Below are 24,900 nucleotides of genomic sequence, written 5' to 3'. Positions count from 1 at the left end.
GGCAGAAGTTGGAGTATGCAAACTGGAATGTACCAAAGTCCCCAAATGTTCTATACAGCCCATTAGAGGCTCCAATTTCCTTCCTGCTCCCTATGTTAGACTGTGTAATTCATCTTACAGTGGTCTTCTGGACTTCCATATCCAGCTGTGATATTGCATACAAAGCACTGGTGAACAGTGCATCCATCTTCCTTCCCTTTCCTCTTCTCACTTTCTTCCCTAAGGATTAATTTACTTGAATCTCCTGCTCTTTTCCCCTGTGATGCTCTGTGGCTGGTTTGCTGTCATTGTCCTGCTGGGTGTCCAGAGCTTCAGAGCCTTCCAACTTTTTCCTGAAAACACAATTTCCCCCCAACCACCCTTGTCTCCAAGGTCCTTTTCTCCCCTCTGCTATACTTGAGCCACCTACTCCTAGGAGGATCCACAGTAGGGAAAACAGACCCTCACAGGCTCCCCCTGGCTCCTGGTCTCTTGGTCTGTCTTTTCATTTCATGGCACAGGTACACCAGAATCCTGGGATGCAAATGAGTGTCAGCTTTCAGTTCCTTTCTCCCTGTGTGGTATCATTATGTGCAGTATTGGAGAAAGTTTTTTTGCAGTGATTAGGGTCAGCTGCCTCTTCTGTCCAGCACAAGGTATTTGCAGACTACATTGGCTGTTTTGGTTTCCTGTAAACTGCTGCATAGGTATTGCATTTCTTTGCTGTATTAGTTAAAAAAAAGGTGGTTTTAGTATACCACCTATCCAGCTACTGAAATAATCACTGGGACAACATAAGAGCTTGCTTAGCAGACTTTCTTGCATATTTTATTTTCATTTCTACAAAATAAGTATATTCTTTGTGCTTGCCATCTGAGTGAACTTAGTAAGGGGACAAAAAGACTATCAGATTACAAGGCTGTTGCTTTGGAGTTCAGAAGAGTACAATTATATCAAAAGCCTGAAGCTATTTTTATTTGCAGCCTCTCTCATCCTCAATTGTTAGACTTTTAAATTTAATTTTGATCTTTTTTTTGTGTGGTTAATATTTTTATTTTAGTAATATGAATTATTTGTGTTCCTGACAGAGAAAATTCTGTTCAGGTAGATTTTGTCAGTAAAGGATGTATCCCAATTCTTGAAACTGAAATCAGTGTGTGCTTTGATGGCTTTGGGAGTCTAGTCATCTGTTAGATACCTACCTACTACATAGTCACAGTCAGTATAGCTTTTGATTTAGACAGGATGGTTTGATCTATGGCATTCTCAGCAGCTGAATATTTAGTAAAGAGAAAGAACCCATAGATTCTCTTTGATTTTTAGCCATGTGTTTCAGCCTGTCTCTGCTCAATTGGGCAGGTATGTCCACCTCTCAGCAGTCCTGGCTGGTTGTCCAGGTGGCACTCTTGGAGCACCAGCCACCAGAGTAAACCCTGCGGAGGGCCTTCCATAAAAATTGACTTCATGTACCTCTTCAATTACTGTAAGCAACATGAAATTTAATGGTGAAACTTCCTGGATTCCCTGTGAGCTGAAGAAATCAATAAAAAATGATGACAGCAAGCAATATGCCATCTGTTTTAGTCACCTCTTTGTGGCTAATGTCAAAATGCTCAGGAGTTGCTATTTTGAAATTTCTTAACTGGTAATTGTTTGGGGCTGAGCGTTTGGTCGCTTACAGGTTTAGATGTTTATAGAGTCCCCTGGCAGGTGGTGAATATGGAATGTGGTAGTACCAAGCTCTTTCTTAGCACTCATCGCCAAAAATCTCAGAGGACCACATCAAATGTGTATTGATTTAGTTTTTTTTTTTACCAGTAGATTAAGCTGCAACAAGGCTGTTTGCTCAAGAACACGCAAGGTTCATGCAGGTTCTACCAGCACTACCTATCCTTCCTCCCAAGCTGTGGCTTGAACAAGCGTACCATTCTTGGCCTTAATACAAAGGAAAATATTAAACTTGACTAGTTAGGAAATGCTTTCAGAATAATTCCTAGTAGCAGAGTATCTGGTTGCATAACCTTAGAAGCATGAGACACCAACCATGTTTTTGTTTGGTGGATTCCACAGAGAGAAGTACTGGGCAGTTCTGGAGTTGTGAAGATTGATGCAATCCGTTCTCAGTGGTGTGAGCACAATAGGTACCTCCTGGAAAAGTGGCTCTAAAAGCCTCAGAAATCCTGGAGGAGCACATGTGACCTTTTGCATTGACTGTGCAGGCTGGGCACTGCGTGTGGCTGAGCATAGAGCAGGGGCAGCTTGCAGAACTAGGCTGGTGTTTGTAGTTCTGCTGCGAGACACATTACTGCCCCATGCTGCAAACGGGGATTAAACTAATTTTTTCCACAAGCTCAGTGTCTTGACCTCCCTGTGCCATTACCATTCCATACCTTTTGGAAATCTGTACAGGACAGTTCAAGGGCAGCTCTTTCAGCATGCAATTGTTAAATGTATTGCCCTTGAGAGGCGCATGCTGTCCTTTCTCAACTGCTTAACTCGGAAATTACTTAGCTCATTTGAGGTGTGCTCTTGCTGTAACTCAGGTTGTCTGTGTGTCTAATAAAAAGAAAAAGTCTTACCTAATGTCTGTAAATTGCTTTGATATTTAGGCTAAAGGTGCTGACAGAAAAATGCAGGATTCACAAGAGAGGGCATTTCAAAGGCACTAATAGGAATTGGATAGCTAATTCTCCTTCGTGTCTTGTAAAATGCCTTCTGCAAATAGCAATTCACACAGTACTGTGGACATCCAAGATGTGTGGGAAAAGTTAGTGCAGTTCCATATCTTGTTTGGTTTTGGCTGTCCAGTCCTTATGAATACTAGGAAACAATTAATCAAATGCATTTGTTTAAAACAGTAAACCTCAATGAAACTGCCATGGTATAAATAAAGTTATGGTTTGCCTTTAGGAGATTGATTGGTAGAGGCAGCACATACTGGAAGCATAATGCCTTGGTTTGATGCAGCACCTCTTAGGTCTTGAGGGAAGTGGACGAGTTCTGGATTCAATTTCATTTTCCACCTGCTCTTGGGCAGTGAGGAGGCCCTTTGAAGCCACTTTGTCTTTGCAGTGGTGATTCAGTGAGCATGAAATGTGACCTGAGCTTGGACTGTATCCTGCATTCTTCAGGAGGGAGGAAAGGACTTTGGATATCCCACTTATTCTCTAGTGCCTGTTACCAGAGGCAGGCATCTGTGTTTCAGAAGTGTTCCTCTTTTTATAAATACCTCCATGAACAAGGCAAGCAGCTGCACTGTGGTTCGCTTATCTGTGCTGTGGATCGCAGCAGGAAATGCTGGGAAGTGCCCGGTCTCTCTCCCCTCCAGGGGTGCTGTGCACCAGGGTGAGAGGTGCAGATGGGCACAGAGAGCCACACATCTGGAATGAGAAGCACAGACTCAGCCGGTTTGAGTTGGAGGAATTGAAAACTGAATAATGCCTTGTGGCTCCACAGGTGCATCTTCCATCGCATCACAACAAACATCCCTGTTTGGTAACTGCAGAAAACTGAATTCATCCAATATAATGGGTTGCTGTTGCCTGGACAGTGATGAGTAGAAAGAAACTGAGTTTGTGGGAGACAGGAACATAAAACTGAACAATTTCTCTTTAAAAATACTGAGCTGACAGCCACAGACAGGGGCCATGCTTGTAGAAATAACAAAGTGATGGTGGAGTGAAAAAGGCCTGTCTTCTCACTGCCTAAACCTGTAGTAGTTTGTTTTCTCATGCTGTCAGTCTTCTCTGCCTTGTGTTATAGGGTGTTGTGTTGGGACTCCTGATGTTGAGGTTAAACTTCTGGTTCTGCCTGAGCTCCTGAACAGCAAACAGTACCTTGCAAAAGAATGAACTGGGCTTGCTTTGAAGTGGTGGCTGCAAGACTTTGTAGGTGTTCCCTTTATTTTTGAATGTCACCTGCAGAGTTTTTTGCAAACCTCCCCTTCGCTTTTGTAGCAAGGGTGCTTACATTAGATTCTGCATGTGCCTCTATCAGCCTCAGTCTATTTTCCTGTCTCATGGCTGTGATAATGCTGTGGTTTGTCATGGAAGCAATTACCTTCTTTTGGTCCAGCTTCAAATTTGTTTTTTCCGTTTGCCAGAGATCAAGGTCAGGGTGAGAGGCTGCACTCATACTGTCCTGCAAATGCTCAGAAATTACAGTAGCTCCTTCTGCTTCTGTATATGCAGGGATGTAAATCCATGCTGTTTGCACTGGCATCATTACATGTCAGTAGCATGGTTCTGGAGAACTACATGCATTACCTTCCAGGAAGCATATGATAATGGATCTTTTTATGTTCCTGTAAAATTGTGTCTATGTTTATTTACAAAAGGGTATTTTTTGTTCCATGATTGGAGTACAATGTTGGGGCTTAGAATATGAAAGCATTTTCTCATCAGATAACATGAAGTTTCAGTCTTAGATTTCTCGTCAGACATTTTCAACAGTGACAATTATGAAACTAATACAACATTCACAAGTTGGCTTTTTGACTCTGTTTAACTGTATTTGGTTGCAAGTTGAACTGCTTCAAAGAAGGTAACAGTAACTTGTTTAGTAAAAACAGGAGTACTGTGTTACTTGATGGTAAATAGAGTAGTCTTTAGTGATGTGTTTTTCTGCACTAATGACAAAAGTTACTGATTAATGTCTTTAAAATGGTAGGAAGGAGTATAGTGCTAAACACTTAGCTTGTTCAGATCATGACTGATTTGTTAGTGTAAGATTAAGTGGTTTTGGCGCTTCAGTGGTACTTATGCATATATCATGGAGTTGATGTCAGATTTTCACTGACATAAAACCCTTGGAGTCTCCCCACTTGCATGTCACTTCCCCTATCCTCCCGTGGCAAATTTCTGAGAAGACCCTTGAAAACTTCATGGCTCTTTTGAAAATTAATGCTGCCACTCTAAAAGGTGCTTGGTCCCCCTGCAGCAGGAGGCAGCTCTGGCCACCAGTGTTCTGTGTGTGCTCTGGAGCTCCCTGGGCAGCTGGTGCATCACCAGTGCTGCTCTCATCACCAGGCACACACTTCCTTCCTTCCACCCACATCCACCTCCTCTGCCATGGTTTCATACCTCTGTTCCAAAGTTCACGTTGTCCTCTCTCTTTCTCTCCCTCCCCGCCCCCACTTTCTTTTAACAGCAGGAAAGAATTTCGTACACACCTCCAGTGAGCCCGGTACCAAATTACAGTTCGTCACCACTACATGTCCCAGTGCCTCAAGCGATCAGGATGGAGGAAGACACCATCAGATTGCCAGCACACCTGCGTGAGTGTCAGCACGAGGCTGCTTAAATTCTTGGACTGAGGAGGGGGTGGGGCAGGGTGAGGAGTTATTTCTGGTTTTATGGAAAGGACCAGGCAAGTCCCTGGCTTTATACCCTTTTTTTTTTCTTTTTTTTCTTTTTTCAATAAGCTTTAGCTGGTTTGGTTTTCCTGGCTATTGTTTTTAACTGAAGAAAATTACTTTTAAATTATAATATACTGAATCTCCCTTCCTGTCTCCTGCACCCCTTGTCAAGCATTTGGCCTGTTTCTCATGACAGGCATAGATATGGAGGGCTTCTTTTGACAGGAAGTGCTGTATTTCCTTCCACTTTATTGGAATTGCTCAGTTACATTCTGCAGCACAAGGTCAGAGTTTCACCATCTGTGGCAAGTGGAATCTGTTTATGCTTTGGCTGTTTCCAGGTTCTGAGGGGTCTCAAATAGTTATGATGCCCAGGCTCTCTAGTGTAGAGCATGAGTGCTGCCAGAGGCAGTGGGAAAGGAGGAGGAATGAACCTAGCTGAGCACAAAAGGATGCTGCAAAGGAGGAAGAACATATCACTGACATTGGAGCATAAACGAGCTGAGAGCGAGGTGAGAGCCAGGTACTTCCTTGCTGAGATGAGTTTGACAAATAGGAAAGGCCAAGGGCTGTTGGCCAGTGAGAGGTGAATTAGGATGGGGACAAGAGTGGAATTTTCCTTTTTGGAGGGGAAGCAGTTCTGATGGAAATAAAGATGATTTAAGTAAACTTTTGTCAGGTGTTACATTCCTGGACTACTAAAGCAACAATGGACAAGAGGGCCAGAAGCAAACAAAACTTTGTGCTTTGCCCTCTGTAAAACGGGTTTGGGATTTGGCGGGGGGAAGAGGGGGAAGTCCATGTTTATCACAAAACACTCTGATTCCTGTCCTCAGCTGTTTTTCACACATACTCCTTTCTGGATGCAAACTGTGTTTAAAGCATTTCTGCTTTATTCCTGTGCTCACTCCCTTGCTGGCCACTGAGTTAGTCTGCCCCACGGTCACTTGCCATGCCTCACATGTCCTGCGTGGCCCAGTTTTCTGTGCTTCCTGGTGAGAATGGGAGCTGCTGCTGCAGAGTATCTGACCATGTCTGGTCCCTGCCTGAGTGTCCTTGAGCTCCTAGGCCTGGCTTGCATGTGTGTGTGTGGCTGCTCAGCTGTTCCCCTGGCCTGGGGAGGACTTGGCTGCCACACTTAAGGGCATTTCTGTGCTTTGCCTAAAGCAGGCACAAAATAACCCAGCACAGAAGCAGTTCTCCTCCCTACTGGTACTGTTTATCTCCACATCTTTTGGGTTTCTTCCTCATTGCAGAAGTTGGTACTGTTTACTTCTGCTGTGGGAGCTGCTGTCTGTCCACTCCACAGGCAGAATCACAGCTGGGTTTGCAGTTACTTACTGCTTGTCTGGCAGATACATAAAGCAGGGAGGCACAGACTCTTGATAGCAAAAGTGGTGGTGCATATTGTTCCTGCTTCCTTCCCATCAGCTAGCCAGCTTGCTGGATAGTGTTGAATCTATAAAGCTTCTTGTCAGTGAAGACTTCTTTCACAGTATTTTTAGAATGTGGTCCAACCTTTCACCTTGACTCTTGTTTTGGTTTTTCTGTTCTTTTGGTTGGCACATTTTTAGCTTGCAAGGCTTCTTTCCCTTTAGTATTTCCACACCAGTCTGACTTGTTGCAGTGTAAAAGCACAGATGATTAATCCTGAAATATTTGTGAAATAGCCTTCCATAAAGTTAGTGTCTGAGGTAATAAACAACATGAAATACATTTACATAGCCTTACTAATGGTAGTCAATGGCAGTGTAGTATTTTGTAGCTCAGTATGCAGTCAGTATTGACACAAAATACTGCTGTCAACCAACACTGGTTGACCCAAACACTGATAAAACCATTCTTTAAGTACATAGCTTCATGGCTAGGCCAGAAGCAGCCATTCTGAATTTCTGAAACAATCTCTGGTATAACTTTTGTTGCAAAACTTCAGCAGTAACTGCTGTGTTTAGGTCCAGCAACTGAGCAACAATATGTGCAGAAAGATTTCTGCTCTTCATTTAAAAAACAACTTAAGTGATGAGGAGAATATAAGGTCTCTAGATGTTCTTTTAATGCTTAATTATCTCCTTATTTGCCTTTTTTTTAAGTGCCCTATTTATAGTTTGAATTAGTCAAGCTTCAGTTTTCAACTATTAGATCTCATTATTGCCTTTCCTGCTAAATATTGTCGAAAGACTTCTCCTGATATAGGTGCTTTTAGATAGTCACTTTTTAACCTTTTCTTGGCTAAACTGGATAGGAAAAGAGGTTCTTAAGGCTGTCAGTCTTCCTGTTAAGCTTTCAGATTTCAAATTCTGTTTATATCACCTCTGTGAACTGTCTGCCACTTTAGACATCTTTCTTAAAGTGAAGACAACAGAAATGAAGATGATATTCCAGTAGTTTTGCTAATACAGTGTGTAGATATAACTCACTTCCTTTTGGATTTCATAGCATGAGATTTTAAGAGGTATTAATACCTCTTTTTTTCACTTTTCAGGGTTTTTCAGGTCCTGCAGAGACTCCTCTCGTTTATTTTTTGTTTATTTGTCTATTTTCAGAGATGTGTCCAAGGTACAGCTTTGATCTTAAATCCAAACTGTCTCAGAAGTCAGGCAAAGTAACTAATTCTTTGTTCAGGCTGTGTGTGAAGGTTGGGATTAGATCTGCAAAGTCTGAGGTTTTTCTGGGTCTGAGATTTTGTTTGGTTCCATCCCTGTGGTTTTTTTTGTTGTTTCTGTGGAGCATAATAACTTCTTTCAGCCCTCACTCATTTCAATGTGACAGGGAGATGTGGCAAATTCTTCCTCTCACACACAGGCTGTCACACAATAGGTTGTCAGGCCTCCACTCCTTCTGCTTCCATGACATTTTGATGGTGTTCAACAAAATCAAGAGTTTAGTCCCAACTCACACATCTTCATGTACATTTGCAGTAGGTGCAGCTGAAAAGAGCAGTTGACCCAAAGAGAGTCCTAGAGACAAATGTTTCATGTGGAACATGTAGAGCACTCTCTGGATTCAGGCAGTTTTATGCCTTCTGATAAGAAATTTCACTGTTTCTAATGTTCCAGAGCACTCCGAGAGCACCAGCAGCAGCAGTATCAGAACAGTAAGTAGAGCAATTTCCTTTGGTGTGATAAATTATTTCTCACTGCTTAGTGAGCAAATAAGCCTCAGGTAGGCTGAACTGATTTTATCCAGAGACTGGTGCACTTTGGAAGGATGGAATGTGGACATCTCTTGCTTCAGCCTTTCTTCTTTTTGATCAACAGAGCTAAAATTATATAGAGAAACACCTCTTTCTGGGGTCATGTGAAGGCACTTCACCCTTCTCACACAGCCTTTCATGTTTGAAGTAGCTGCTTTCTCCCTAGCCAGCCTATTGTATAGAAATGCAATGTAATCAGTCTTAACTTCAAATCTCTGGGATAGTAGGAATAATTTCTGGATAAAACATGCCTTTCTCTGGTGCTGCACTTCTCTGTAAGGGATTTTTGACCCATACTTTTAGACATACTTGTCTGCCTGACATCCACTAGGAGCAGAGTACTGGGGGCATTGTCAACAAAGTATCAGTGGGGAGCTGTGCAATGTCATTTTCTGTATTTTGTGTATATAGTTAGAAAATAGTTGCTCTTTGTCCCTGATGGATCTGCCATGGTAGTTTTGCAGTGTGTATCATCTCCACTAAACTCCACTGATGTCAGGTAAGAGTGCTTGGAAAATGGACATTTTTTACTGAGGATTGAAGATAAGCAAGTGCAGCTTGCACACAAGGTGCTGATCTTGGTGCTTTCTGGGTGCTTGTTTTAGATCCACCCTCTTTACAATGAAAAAACCCCATGAATGCAAAGACTCTTACATGTTTGGAAAAATAATACAGGTATTGTAATAATGAAAAATTTAGAGATAGGTGGAAGTCCTCTGGAACTATTCACATGCCCCTTATCTCTGGGGAAACACTCCATTTTGCCTCAGAAAAAGTTAGTGGGGTTTTGTGGTGAGGGTCTGGAATTTTTAAATTTAATTTTATTCTTTCTCTCATCTAGTAAAATGTTTTTAGCTACTTATTTTGTGTTGTGGCCAATACTTTGTAGTAAAAAGTTTTTGAAACTGGACAGAGGATACAGCATGTAAGAGATGGAAATGAGAACCCTTCCCCATGTCTATTAATATGCTCTGAATTATGGAGAAAACAGCTTTTTCCTTTGTTGTAATACACAAAATTAAAATAAGGTGATTTGCCTGCTAAAATAACAATTGTAAACGTGTGCTACAGGCTCCATGGTTTTCTTTTGTCTTTTTCAATATAAAACTTAGTCAATAAGAGAGAGAAGACTTGCTGCATGCTCTGATCCTGTGCAACATCCTTCCCCCTTGCACACTTATGTTGATTTGTAGAGTTTGATTTTTATCTTTGCAGGGCGTTTTGGGAACATGTGTGTTTTTGTTTAGGGTGGACAATCTCATGGACAAAGATTTCAGAGTTTTCAATTGATGCAAACATGAAAATGAGTTAATTTGTTCCTCTGAGGTATTTCTTCTGTCCTTAGTGCTGGCATCCTTCACATGTCTGCAGCCCATTGTCAAAGTAAGACATGCTGCATATGTTTTCTGTGCACACAAAATGATTCTTGGCAACAACTGATTTTTCTTGTTGCTGCCTTTTTTCCTGTACCTGCCACAGTTTGCGCTGATGTTCAGAGTGCAATGATACACTCGAGATGTCACAGCATGTGCATCACCTCATAGGGGAGAACTTTTACTGTGGGACTGCAGTGTTGTCTTGATTCCATTCACTTTTGTGGTGGTAGGGAAAGCTAAAGACCTATTTGTAAAATCATTTGAGTGCTTTTTGTTTCCAGTGTAGGCTTGGGTTCTGGCCTTTGGTTTTCCAGGGTGTGATAAGTTCCAGGTCACAGCTGATTTGGATAAACTTCATAGAATGCAGGCCTGGTCACATACAGCTAGTGAGATGACATTTTTTATTTCAGTATCTGTGTCTCTCCCTTGTTGTTACGGTCTCTTCTACTTTCCTCATTAAGGACAGAAAGGAATTTTGTTTCGTTTTCTGCTAAGATTGTATTAAAGGCCTTTAGGTTTTTAGCGAGTGTTTCATAGAATTTTTTCTGCATGGGTATTTTTTATTATTGATACTCTGATTTGGTAGGAACTAGTGCAGTGGTTCTGTATGGGTTTGACATCTTTGTGATCTTAGCTGTACCACATACTGAATAAAGTTCTGTGTGGACATGAGTAGTAGGGTAGGACAGGTAATCCGGCAGTTTCTTTAAACAAAGGCGTTTATTAAACCTGAAGGCAGTTTGTTGCCAGTTTCTTTCTTCTGATCATACATTGTTGCTTATATGTATAATTTGTGTTTTAAGGGCACTAGTTTTCTTTTTTTTTTTTTTTATTTTTTTATTAAAGGAATGCAGGAAACAATTAACAGAAGGAGGAGGAAACAACAACGCTCTCAGGATTGCCAAGGATTCTTTTTTTTTTTCTGTGTGGTGTCTATTAATTATGCTACTCCTTTTATTAATCCTTTGGTACCTGTTAATTATTCTACAATTTTGGCTAGCAGCTGGAAAGCCACTTTGAAGCATTAAACTTACTGTTGTTTAGTTACTAGAATATTCAATGTGCTGAACTGAAAGTATGTAGTGAGATGGGAAAAAAAGCCCTTTACCCTAAGCCACATTTAGAGCAGCAAGCAATAAAAATATTTGCTTTGGAAGGATCTTTGTGGAACAAAACTGACTGACGCACATACAGGGAAAATAAAAATAAAAGCTTCATATGACAAAGGGACTGGGAGAGGTGGCCAGAATGTCAAATTAGTGGCTGAGACTAATCCTGGTCCTGCTGAAATGAGTGGTTAAATTCCCACTGATTTTCATGGGACCTGGACTGGCCTCTTTCTCAAATGTTTGATTTCTCCTAGACCTTTCTTTGCTCTTCTCTGACATTATGGCCACTTAAGCCTTGTTCTTCCCTTTTGCTACTCTTGCCTTTTCTCCTAATCTGCTTTTCACCTTACAGGCAACCAATACCAACCCACTACAAAAAAGAAAAAAATGAAGCCTGGCAGTGGCATTGTTTGCTAACACCTTATTGCAGTAGTTAATCGTGGTGTTGCATCTTTGTCTTCTACCATAGGCTATTCTTGCATACTTTTATTGTGAGCTTTGCAGAGGGGTCCATCCAGCAGTGCCTCCTGGTCTTTCAGTTTATAGCTGTTAATAATCCACTGACAGACTGACTAGAGTGTGGAAATCCCAGCCAGCCATCCTGTCAGGCTCAGTGATTATTCCCTGGGTTAGCCCCAGTGAAGTTCCTTCAGGACTCTGAGCTGTGTCCAGGATGCAGATCTTGGGTTGAGGAGGCACTGGTCATGCCTGCCTCTAACCTAAGGTAGGTGTTCCACAGGCACCCTCAGGTGCTCACCTGAATTGAACTCATCTGTTCCACCCTGCATCCCAGGGGTTTCTTACAGTGAGTCTCAGGTCAGCCTCAAAGAGATCATCCAAACAGAGAACTTGGGTGGGAAGCCCAGTCTGAGTCACTCTTGTGCCATGGCTGGGCACAATATAAATGCTAATATTTTATGTGAACTGTGTTGCACTGGGAAGAGTGAAACCCCATTACTGATATCATTGGGAAAACTGTGGCCTTTGGATGATGAAGATCCTGCTTTGCATTTTTCTGGCATGGTCTTCATTCATCACCTGTAGAAAACTAACCTCCTTGTCACTGGGTTTGCACTGGAGTGACACAGGGCCCCTTCTCTTGTCACTTTTGCAAACACCTGGTGAGTTGAACCCCAAATCTGTTAACTCCTTACTGCTGGCTGTGGCTACAGCAGAAGCATCCAGGTTAAGTGTGAAAAAACTTGTAAAGGGAGCTCACTTGCTGTGAACTGGTTTTTGCTCCTTGAGAGATTATAGAATCAAGTGGTTTTTATTTTTCCCAATGTGCCTGGTTGTTGCCCAGAGTTAACAGCAGTTTCCTGCACTGACAGTTCCCAGTGGAAGCATGTGGAGGGGTAAGATCCTTCCTGCCTCTGTGGGAACTTGCAAAACAGTCTTGGCATGGGAGGTCAAAGAGACCTGTGCTTCAGGATATGGAAAGCTCGCAGTGGGGAAGTCCCAGTGGTATAAGCCAGTCTTTTAGCCTTTTGGAAAGCTTCACTGTAGGGTTTTAAACCTCCAAAATACACATTCACCTCTGTTCAGGGCGGAAAGGAAACCATGTCACTTTAATATGGGATTCGAGCTTGATGCCTTGTGGAATTCCCCTGGAAAGTGTGGAGAGGAATAAGCAAAAGCAGCAGGACATTTATGGTATTGCTGGGTTTGAAACATTTTTAGCTTTGTCTTAAAGGGATACTGTCAAGATCAGTGAACCTAAAATTAGCTTGCTCTTCTCTTTCCATCCCAAATGTCTGTTTCATTTTTCATTTGTATTATAAATGCTTCCATGCTCTCTTTTAAAGATTATTTTTTGTAAGAAATAAAATGAATGCAAAGAATGCAGCATTCATAAACAGCCATGCAGCTAAAGAAAACACAGAAGAGAAACTGCGTGTAAACCATGACTAGCAACTCCACAATAAGAAACCATTGTGTGGTGAGAGCCTTGCAACAAAGCACAAGTGTGGTAAAAAACCCTGCAGAAACAGCATAGCATCATGATCTTTTAACAGAGATGAGCTGCTGCCTCTTGAGAGAGAACAGCTCTGTCCAGCACTGAGAGGGGTATATAGTGTCCAAGGAGAAAGCTGCTGTAGCTTTGAGGTCCCAGGAATTAATGTGGTAGGTCATGTGTATGCACACACAGAAAGAAAACAATTATTTGGTGCCCTTTATGATACCTTTATGAGAAGCTGGATTTCCTTCAGCTGTACTTTTCTGTCTTTCCTCTCCTGTGTTGGCATTCCTTCTGGTGCTTAACAAATGCACCCTGGTTAAATAGCCATTAAATGGGGTTTTATGCCATTTTTAGATCTCCCCATTTTACTGCTGGAGCAGAAGGACTAAATGATTCTTGTTTGTTGAAAACATTTTTGGTAAAATGATTCCATCCAGATTTGGAGGCCCAGTCCAACACCTCAGCCAAGAGAGCCTCTTTCCAGTATCATTCTCCAGAGGTTCTTGGGAGGGTGGAGCACTTAATGCATCAGGCATTCCAGCCTTTTGGAATGCTTGTGCACTTTCTTTCATGGGATGAATAAATTTGAATGTGCTCACTTCTTATGTGAAATGTTTTGTGCAGCACTGTCATGGTGCTATTAATGTAGAAGTGATTCTTGTTCTAGATGTTATGAGTTAGTTCTATGTTTAATAGGCGTATGGTTGGTGATGTTGTGAGTTAAGAAACAATCACCACTAATTGGCTTTTGAGAGTCAAAGTATTAGGAAACTTGCTTAACTTCAAACCCTTCCCTCATGAGTTTTTATGCATAGAAGTCATACCCCAGGAATAGCCTGAAGTACCCTGCTTTATTTACTCCATATGCCTTTCTGGTTTTGATCTGCCTATGCTCTTGTATCCCACTGAAGAAAATGTCTGCTCTGCACTGGCAGCATGGTCAGGTAGCTTTGTGGCAATTATACAGAACAGAAAATGAAAATGTTAAATTATACTATGACAAGTAAAAATTAAATTAACATTTCCAGTGATTAACCAATATGTTCTTCCTGCCTTTAGAGTCCACAGGCACAGTATGGGGTGTTCTGTAGTCCAATGGAGAAGAAGAAAAAAGACAAAATTCTTGGTTATAGGGGTTGCTTTGGAGACAGTGGAAGTTTTCAGATCTGAGAGCTTACTGAATGAGCTAATGCTGCATTTTTTGTAGCTGGAGATACACTATCCCATGTCCAGATTTGCTTGTAGCACTGGATCCCATGGGCTATGAGACCCTGGACCTCTCCTGCAGGAAAGCATTATTCTGCCCATGTCCTGCATGGCCTCTGTCCTGTCCTGGTGCTTTGAGATGCAGGAGGCTGTGGTACCCCTGTATGTGCTTTTTCCATCTCCTCTCTAAGGAAGAGTGGTAGTTTCACTGTCTTGTGGTCTATGCATCACTTCTACCCTGAGGGTGCAGGGGGAATGTGAACTGAACCACAGGACTTTAGTTGGGAGGGGCTCAGAGCTGTAGAAGCACACTTATTTCAGAGGTAGATACTGTAGTAATGAATTTGCACTGTCTCAGCATCCTGATAAAAAGAGTTATTTTCTTGCTATGTTCTCAGCATTCTCCCTCTTCAAGTTTTCTAGGAGCATTTTTTTAAATGTTTCTCATAGGTATCTTAAAGCTTCTTGTTTGCAGAATAAATATCCCAAAGGGGCTGTGAGCTAGTCAGAGCACTGACATTTTATTTTAAAATGCCCACCAGCAGCAAAAAAAGCCACAGAGTATTTTTGAAGGGAAATTTCCTTTTTGGGTTTTTGTATCCCTGAAAGAATTTCCGATGCAGGCAGATAGTAATTCCAAGCTACGTACTTCCTGATAAGGAAACGGCTCCAATAAATGCAGCTATAAATAGCTGCCTTTTTATTTTTAAAAAATGCAGGGAGATCTGTTTAGCTTTTATTTCAAACTACAAGGAAAGGGACAGTGTACAGTGAGAGTCTTAGGTTTGGTATCCATTTGCTTTCCAGATAAGCATTTAGATATTTAATTTTGTGGAGTTTAGATATCTGCTTATTTCTGCTCATCCTTCTCACTACACTGTAAAAGAAAAAAAAAAAAAACCCACCTTGTATATGGTAAACATAAATTGCGTTTTGCCTCCCTCATGAAGGGAAAGTATTACCTGCAGGAACGAAGAACTTTTGGACACCAAATTAATATGATTATGCAGAAGCTGATTTATTGTTTACTTTTAATTTTACTTATATATTTTAAAATTACTGTCTACGTGATTATGCTTTTTTTGATTGATGTTTTTGTCTTGTCCATGTGCTGTGTACGAGCTTTGTAGGTAAAATGATTGGTTGCAGTTTAGAGTATCACTGCCTATCTTTATTTTGGGTTTTTTAATTTTGATTTTTTTAGTTTTTTCTCTTTTAACTTAGCACAATTTGTTTTGGTAGTTCTGAAGAGTTCTAGAAAGTTTGATAGACTGCAGAAAAACACCTAAAAATGGTTTATCTACTGTACCTGTTATGAACATTGGTCTAAACTAAAAAAAAAAAATGTAGGGAAACAGCTAAATATAATTTGACTGGTGCACTTGGTACAGGTTGTGGTGTAGACTCTTCAGATACATTGCTACAATTACCTTCTTAATGCAGAATTCTTAATGCTTTTGTTTTGTGCTTATATTTCCCTGCTTCTCTGTGTATAGTTTGTTAAGATGCTTTGTTGTCCTAGAATAAGTAGCATGATCTCCGACTGCATTTTTTTCATGTTTGCTGTGGATATGCTGTAGCAAATGCATGGTTAGACCTAAATTCCTTTTTTCTAATTTACTGTTTTTAAATATTTCTAACTTACTTTTTCTAAAAGTAAGTTGCTAAGACAATTCTGTGAAAATAGTTTATAAACCTTCTGAATTTTCTACATTATCTTTCCCCTTTTTGCAGTTTTGTTTCATGTATTTTTAATTTCATGCCTTTCACTTTGGACTTCTGCTAAAATTTTCCCTTGCCCGTACTGGTTTTTTTAATTCTTTAAAAAGTGAACCTCAAACACACAGTACCTTCAGAGAAACAAATAATTATTTACCCCCACAAAAATTTATAGAGATGAATAAATTTTCTTCAAGAACAAATGTGAAAATGTCTTTGCAAGTTAGATTTCAAGCTGGCTGTAGCAGCCATTCAGATTGCAGCTGAAAATATATACATGTCCACTGCCTTGAGAGTTTTATAGAGGATGAGTGCTTTGTATACAATTTTGGGCAGCACTTGGACCTTAGTCCCCAGTTTCTGTGCTGCAGCGGCGAAGGGTCTGTGCAGGCTGGCAGGTCCATAGCTGTGATGGATGGAGGTCTCCAGCAAAATCCTGGGGACGGGCATCGTCACTGGGGGTGTTGGTGACTGGGTCATCCTCTTTTCCCACTAGTTCCTGAGCTCCCCCAGGTTTTCCCGGGGAGTGGGTGAGGTGGATGCGCTGGCTGAACCACGGCCAGAGCCCTGCAAGGCACTTCCTCAGTGCTGGCAGCCAGCAGAGACCTGGGACCCAGCACAGCAGAGACCAGCTGCAATAATCCCCCTTTTCCTCCTCCGCCTCTGCTTCCAGCCATTTCACAGGATCTTGTGACTTGTGGCCAAGTCCTGCCCGTGAGGGCACTCGGCTGCCATGGGCTTCTCCTCTTGGCTGCTGACAGCACTCACAGCTGGCCTGGAGCCGAGTGGATTGCACAAGGGTGCAGCTGGTGGCAGATCTCCCCTGTGCCTGTCTCACTCCATGTTTGCTGGAATGACACTGCAGGGCTCAGCACGTGCCCCTCCATAGCCCCTGAGCACAGTGCTTTACACAGTATTCATTTGTAGGCACCCGCAGGGGTTTTACCTCCCATCTCCTGTGCTCCTCTCTTGGCTGCACCAGAAAGGTTGATATGTGTGTGCAGGCCTTGCCACACCTCCTCAACAGGCCTGTGGAACATGCACAATTAATACAGCATTAATTAATTATGGGGAGAACTTGCTGCTGGCACAAGAACCAAGGCTTGCAGCTTATAAAGTGAATCCTTTGATGCTGAGCTTTAAAGAACATTTCCATCAACTCAAGCCAGCAGAGAGATTCTGTGATATTTATACCCTCCCTCTGTACAGACTCCAGAGTGCAGGGTTTGGCCACCCTGGACACCAGCAACAGAAGTGGTGGTGGAAAAGCAGGAGGGTTCAGAAAACATAACCAGGGCTTGACCCTCAGGAACAAAATTGCACAAGTCCTGGGTGAAAATGTTGGGGCTGAGCCAGCCGTGGTTTGTTGAGCCAAAGCACTAGGTGTGAGAAGTGACCTACTGGACTTGCTGCAATGAATAGGTGTTGTGTCACTGTCTCCAGCAATTCCCTCAGTTTTATCCAGAATGTGTGAGTAAATTTATCAGCTTGCACTGTGCCTCTACTTACTTGGCTAATGTTTGGGGGAAGAGAGATGAAACAATGACTGTGCCTGTTTGGTTTGTGCAATACGGAGAATTTCTCCCTTTCTACTTCCTCCTTCTTGGTAGTGCAGAAGGAAGTAGCCCCAGTCCATGCTGGTCCACAAACCAATTACTCATTTCAGTTCTGCCACTTGAGTGGGTCCTTGTGTATTTCCTAGTAGGGGAAATCTCCCTTTATGTGTGTAAGTTCCTCCTTCCTACTTGCTCTTTTGTTCTGATTTCTTCCAAGCAATCTGTCTCCTTCAATTTTTAACTTCTTTGCTGGCTTTCGCTTCCTCTCCATGATTCAGTGAAGGCGTTTTGTCAGAAAAACCCTCTGTACAAAATACTTCTTTGTTCCTTTTTTTAAATTTTTTTATTTTTCTGTGTTATACTTCTTTGTATCTCCCTTCCCTGGAAACTTCCTTAGTAGTCTTACTACCTCTGGGCTTTTAGCTTCATTACTCTGGGTAGTCATTACTGTGTTGCCAGGTATGTAATTGTTCAAAGCACCTTGATCTTTTTATTAGAGGTTTGGGTATTTTTACTGCTCTTTAAATACTAATAGTCAGTGGTGACAAATATTGTTTTTAAATGCAGGGGGCTTGCCTCATCACTGCTCTACAGCTTGCTTGGTGGTTTTTCACTTGTTGAAAGTGAGCATAACCAACTCAGTCATTCTCTACTTCCACTTTGTTACAGGGATGCAGTGTGTGGTGTGGAGTGGTGGTGAACTAGTCACATGCAGTAGAAGGTTTACTGCGGGATTTGAAGCCTTAGAGTTCAGCAAAGTAGAAACAAGGCATAGCACTGAATGTCTGTAAGAGCTGGAACATTTATAGATCTTGGTATAGATCTTCAATTTTTATACCCCATTTTAAAACCACGCAGAATGAAAAACAAGCAGAGGAGCTGGGAGTGACAGCAGAGATGACAGTGATAGTGAGCTGAGCTGTGTTTGTGATGGGCAGACCTGGAGCAGCTGGGCTGTTCTAGGAGTCAGTATTTGCAGCTGGCCTCCTGCCACTCCATTATCAGTGTGTGCAATTGCAATGCTGAATCTCAGAAGGGTTGGCGCCGATTCAGTTCAACAGAACACCCAGAAGTAAATCCAGATGTCTTTTAAATAGGTCGGATCTGTAGTGTTATGGTGACTTCTCCATAATTATGATTTTCTTGAGAGAGTTCTGGGAGAATCTATCTAGTCCTGAATAACCCTCAGAACACAGCTTCTCACGCATGGCCTTTCTGGTGCTCCATCATTTTCAGTGAGAACGTGTGTGCACAAGAACTCCACTGGAACTCAGACAAGAGTCAAACAATCAACATTTATTTTAAGGCTGAGAAGTTTTGATTATTTTTTTAAAAATCTGACACATGTATCTCCATGTGCATGTACATATTTAGATCCCGTGGAAGGAAGACTTTCTTGAGTACTTAGGTTTTATTCAGAGAGACTAACTTTTCATTTTTCTTTTGAAGCTAATTAGCACTTAGATTGTGTCACAACCATTTCTTTTAGGCAGAGTTGTAAAATAACTGCCTATAATGAAACAAAAAATGGGTGCAGAAGATGGTGGATGATGCCTTTTGTGTCACAGGAGTTGCTAAGCAGGCTCAGAATTGCTGTCCCCTCCACATCTCATTAGCAACAAGCAACACAAGAGGGTTAGGCTGTGTTTGAGTCTAGAGGCCTAGGTTTAAAGGGGTCTTTCAGTCTGTTTTTACTGGATCAAGTGCACAGAGTCAGCAGTATTCATGTGAAATCTCCAAGTTGGCTTAAAATTGTAGATGAGGCTCAGTCAGATGTTTTTAATGCTTTCTTACTGCATGCACTCCATAAGCCACTTCCTGAAGAGTACTATATGAAGTCTAATCCACAAAGTCTTGGCACCAGTCTGGAAGCTGAAATAATCAGAGTATTCTGATCTATTGTGAATAAAGGTAGCTCACACTGATAATTATATCCTGAAATGACTTGGCCCCACTCTGAAACATTTTCTCTGCACAGTTTTATAGTTCTGTATAACATCAACAACAGGCTGTAAAATTACAATTTGTTTTAAAGAACAGTATCTTGGTCAGGTATGAATTGTGCATATGCTTTAAATAATTTGGGCATCACAACAGTTGCACCTCAATAGATGCTAACAAGTGGAAGAGCATGGATATTTTCACTATGAGTAAAATGCCCTGCATGTCAATATGACTGGAAGTTATGGTCATCTACTAAATTAACTGTTCCCAGCACCATTCAGAATTGGGATGAAAGTAAATTATTCTTATTTTGATAATTTTCTCAATTTTTCACGTGAGACCACAGTGCAAGGAAATTTGATTCAGAAGGGTGTTGCGGTAGTTCAGCAGAAAACAATTATTGGTATGACTAGCTCATGACTTTTTAATGTGTTTTTATAGTAAGACCTGTGAATGTCCTTTGACTGTAGAGTTAAGCAAAGATATTTGTCAAAAATCAGTTGCCCGACTCAAATTTGTGCAGCAACAGTTTTTCACCACATCATTAGGCAGTTGAAGTTCTGACACAGGCTTGTTAAAGCTCATGAATTCCTAGGGAGGTGTCTTAATGCTTTGCATTTATTGAAACTGTCTCACTCAGGGTGTGGTGGTCTTATCCACATAGTCATTTTTAGGTCGTGTGCTAGGGGATCCTAGTTAAAACAGTCCTCCCATTCCTGGGAAACCAGACCCTGCAGTTTAAAGGAAAGGTGGGTTTTTAAGTGAATAGGTTTGCAGGGAGAAAGTTGTAATGTGGCTATGAAATCATACTTGGTGTGGAGAAGATGACCAGGAAATGATTCTTCACAATTCCTAACAGAACAGTGAATCCAGAGATCCAAGATAAGTCATTGGGCAACATCTGTAAAAGAAACAAGAATGTGGATGTGTCACTGTGTGAAGGAAATCATTGCAGGAATGTTTGCAGGGCTGAAGGTGTGAATGGATCTCTAAAAGGAACCAGATTAACCTGCAGAGAGAGGGATAGGCCATGTGGTCAGTATGGAAACAGTGGCCTGAGTGCAACCACAGCTCATCATGTCCTTAAACCACAGACTACCAGAGGCTGAGATAAGTCATATCTATTATAGTAGGGGTTGCTTCATGTTTCCTTATTCCTTAAACTTTTTGCTTATACATCAACTGCTTTAGATGTTTTGGTAGATGGGTTGAGGATCTTTTCTAGTATGGTAGTTTTTGCATTTTTCCCCATGTCATAACCATCTCCAGTGATTTGACAGTAGTGTGGATGCCATCCAAGCAGATATATATTCAGTATGCATATGCTACGCCAGAGGGCTCTTTTAGGTGATAACTAACTCATCAGCTAGAGGCCACAGAAAAGAAGTTAAGTGGGGGGATTTGCCTTTAAGCAATTCTGACAAAAGTCTCTTTACACAACAGCTGAGTGGATTTCTGAATGTGATGCCAAGGGCAGCAAGAGAGGAAAAAAAAAAGTAATGTAAATTAGCTGGCGAGGGAACAGGGCAAAGCTATCTGGTAAGGGGGGGTGAATGAGAGAGAAGGGCAGGCAGCCACCTCCTGAAGCTTTGGCTTTAGGGACCAGGTTTGCTTCAAGTGCTTGAAAAACAAATTTTGAAGTTGAAACTGGGAAAAATGTGGAGAGCCCCTCTCCATAGCCTCTGGTGGATTGTAGTCACCCCTGTTATTTTGCTTTCATTTTTCTGCTGTTGTTCAGTCCAAGATCCAGTTTGACCTGTGCCCCTTTTATGGCCCTGTCTCACATCCATGTAAGTGTGTAACACAAATTTCAGTTCTGCTTCTTCTCTTACCCCAAAGAACAGTTTGGAGTTTTGGGTGTAGTCATTAAATGTAGTTATTCAGTATTATTTGTGATTTAAAAGAGTAAATTTAAAAACTAGCTGGAAGACTGGTAATGCTTCTGATCTGTATCCCCTTTCCTAAGGTGCTTCATAAAATACCGTATGTCGTTATTCACTCTGGCCTGGATGTTCTTGGCTCTCTCCCACTTAGTGATTCACAAGATGTCTGTGAGATTCATTTTTGTAAATGTTGTTCTCCCCCTTCCCGCTGTATATCCTCCCCTCCCTTCTCCTTTGTTTTCGAGCTCGTTAAATTAAACCCATGGTACATGTAAGGGACAGAGTGCAGTGTGACGTACCGTCAGATGATCTAAGGGTGTAGAATTTTCCCCCTGATTTTCAATGGGAGATTAGAATAGTTTGCAAAGCTTTTCTACAGCTCCCCGCCTTCCTCTGCTCTTTCACAGCTCTGTGAGTCCTGTGCCTCTGTCAAGATTTTTTTTTCTAGTAAAAAATCAGTGCCTTGTGCCCTCGGAGCACTGCTGGCCGTCCCTGGGGAGAGGGGAGCTGGGTGCAGTGGGCTTTTCCCTGTGAGGGCAGAGCTGCAGATCCCAGTGCTGGCTGCTGTAAGCAGGCAGGGGTGTTTGCAGGGCTCGCATGCCAGAGCCTCTTCAAACAGCTCTGCTCAAAGGCATGAGCTGGGCTCACTTCTGAGGGAAATTTCCTTTTTGGGGAAGTTGCTGCAAAGGAATTTCCTGTGTGGGCAGACAGAGCTTCCTGACTTGAAGGCTTCTTGGAAGGGAAACTGTTTCATAATGAAATGATAAATTAAAGACATACCAACCCTGGTTCGCTTCAAAACAGCTATTGAGAGAGCTCAGGCGGTGCACCATTATACTCCTGCACAAAATGAAAATAAATTGCATCCTGACAGGATTCTCCATAGTAGACCATATCCTTCCCCCCAGCCTTCCTCCCCGTAGGTCTCCCTTTCCTCCTCCTTTTCCCCTCCCCTGCTATTTGCTTCACTGTCCTCTGTCTTTTGCAGCCCCCTCTAACCAACAGGCACAGGAGCATAAGGCTGGGGAATGTTTGCTAAATGTGTTCCTTCCTCCATGGAGCAGCCAGCACTGTTTTAAGCCCTGCTGTGCTGGCCAGCAGGGTGAGTGCCCTGGGTGGAAGTCACAGAAACAGCATGGAGCTGCCCTCAAAACTGGGTGCCACTGCTGCTGATGCAATTGTGGCAAGTAGAAATTGGGATATCCTCATAGTTTAAGTCAGTGCCTGTAAGGAATGTCCTGGTGTGGTTATGAAAATATCTGGGAGGAAGTGTTGCAGATAACTTTTTCCTGTTAAATAAGAGGAAAAAAAGGACCTTTGCTCCATCCCAGTCAAGACACAATGGAGGGAGGGCATTGCCAGAGAGCTCAAGCTGTTTTCAATAGGCACCAACCAGCTCATGCCATTTCCCTGCTCTGCCCCATCACAATCTGTGGAAAAGGGAAGGCGAGTGCTTGTGGGTGTCTGTGCCCCAGGGGATGCCCATACTGTGAGCTCAGCTGGGCTGGGTGAAGAGCTTTGATCAGACTGCTGGGGCTGCCAAATACATTGTACCTACATTGTAGATGGAGGATATGATTTCAGATGGCACCAGGGTAGGGGTAACAAACAAGTGAGAGTTTCATGTTACCTTTCCTTGTCTCAACTGTATTGTCTCTAAACTTGATGGGTGATTCTGCCCACAACACCTAGTTCCACAAAGCGATCTGCTGTGCACTGATACAAGTGCGGCACCAGCATTTTCTTTTTTCCCTGGAGAGAAAGCCTTTATTTCCTGCCTCCCATTTGGCTGGCTATTAAAGCTGTTTTAATTCTTTGCAGGACTCCCCAGAATTGGTGTGTGTTATGTGCCTTGTTGTTCCAAGGAGGTCTTATCCCTCTCCATTGCTTAGTGAGTTTATTTGGAGTTTTGAAACCCTAAAATCACTGGCAGAGCACTACATGATTTCATTATAAGTGCTGTAGTTTTTGGGAAATTTTTCTAAAAATGCATGGGATGGAGTTAGCTCTTCCATGAATTAGTGAAATAATTTGAGGTTCTGTTTGTATTTTTTAAAGCAAGGTTTTGGCCTGTCTGAAGAAAAACTAGAAAAAGTGGTTCACATAGATCAGAAGTCAGATACAAAGGACCCCAAAGTGGATAAACACTGGGCTAATAACTTCTATGCTGTCACCACCTCTTGACAGCATTAAATTAATGATTAAAATCAATGTGCTACATGCTGTTTGCCTAAGTTACTCCTCTTTTTGTCCTTGTTAATGTATCAGCTAATCTCAACCTAAAGAAATGTCACTGCACTTTCTGTATTGCCTTCTGAGGCTGGGGGGATGTGCACTTCTCTCTTTGTGTGCTTGACACAACCTAAAGCATCTGTGGGATTTGTCACCTCTCCTTTCCAAACTGTGAGCTCCCATTTTCTCATCTTCCTCCCCCCTTCCCCCGACAACACAGGACTCATTTGTGTCACCTTTCTGTTCTGAGCAAAACTTACACAAAATTACTTCTGATCTACTCAGAAATAAGATCCAGGTGGCATCATGTTATGGTGGCAGCTATAGCCATGCCAGGAGGAAATCTGAGTGAGAGCACAAGGGTGAACTGCTTATAAAAGAGAACAGTTTCACCAGGGTTTTGTGTGTAATGGAGGTTTGCATTGTTAATCAGGTGCCAGTCCAATCACTTAATGATAGTGAGTTCCAGTAAAATGTAGGTGGGAGGACACTTAATTTGCGCTGTTTTTTTATTGCTTTAAACGCACACACTGCTTGTTCTTGGCATGATATCAAAAGAGTGCTGGAAGGAAATGAGGTAGAAAAGGGACATGAAAATCATGACTGCACAACTGATCTCTAAGGGTATTGTTCCTGCTTCCATGTGGAAAGCTCAGAGATTCCTGGTAGACATTCTTGCTGGGGTGCCAGAAGGGGGAAATCTTACATTTCACTTAGTGGGTCAATAGGGATTTCTCTAATCAGCTAAAAACTAGCCGTGATGAAGTTTAAATAAGTTGTTGGCAATTACTCCTGTCATAGGAATAGCTATGGAAGACCAATGCAAGGTCTTTGAGAATAAAAGAAAGGCTGGAAAGATGAGGTTGGATGCAGCTTTCTTGCAGATGTTGTTTTAGGGCCTTATCTTGAGCTCTGTCCCTCCATGTTGCCTGTGTTTCTGCTTAAAATTAGGAGGCTGGGCTATGGTGCATGTCCCTACTCCAGAACAGTTCATTTTGTTATATGTTTGTCTGCTACCAAATATTTGTGGGCATTTCTCTTGCTAAACCTTGCTTCTCCTACAGTGCAGCATGAAATATATGCAATATTTGTGAAAGCTCAGCAGGTTTGGTATTGGAGAAGTTGGGGAAGGAATAGGAAAGCCAAAGATCATTTCCAAGTAGCTGTTCTTCGGATTCTTCTACTGTTCTGAGTTGCAGGTTGTCAGGACAGTAACTGGTGTTTTATCCAGCTGGATTTTGTCCTGATCATTTGGAATGCTTCCTTTTTCACCTCAGTGTAATTACAGTCACAAATTCATTGCAGCAAGAAATGTTAACAGGAAAGAAATGTAAATGCTACAACTGTATTTTACTTCCTCTAAGCATCTATATGTTTGTGTTGAGAG

General features: G+C 42.0%; 1 protein-coding gene across 4 annotated transcripts in view; it reads left to right on the top strand.

The window, feature by feature from the left end:
- ETV6 (ETS variant transcription factor 6) overlaps positions 1–24,900 on the top strand; it is a 123,537-nt gene that overhangs the window by 36,648 nt on the left and 61,989 nt on the right. For 2 of the 4 annotated variants that reach the window (XM_079305047.1, XM_079305045.1), the window contains exon 2: positions 5,128–5,254. The exons of 1 other annotated variant lie outside the window; for it this stretch is intronic. In XM_079305047.1, coding sequence (XP_079161173.1) covers positions 5,128–5,254 — 127 coding nt within the window. The remainder of the gene's footprint in view (positions 1–5,127; positions 5,255–24,900) is intronic. One more of the 4 variants, XM_079305046.1, reaches the window with a different exon arrangement.

This window comes from Erithacus rubecula (genome assembly GCF_903797595.1).
Source record: "Erithacus rubecula genome assembly, chromosome: 4".
Lineage (NCBI taxonomy): Eukaryota > Metazoa > Chordata > Aves > Passeriformes > Muscicapidae > Erithacus > Erithacus rubecula.
Note: the sequence above shows the minus strand (reverse complement) of the source record. Positions and strands in the feature narration are given on the sequence as shown.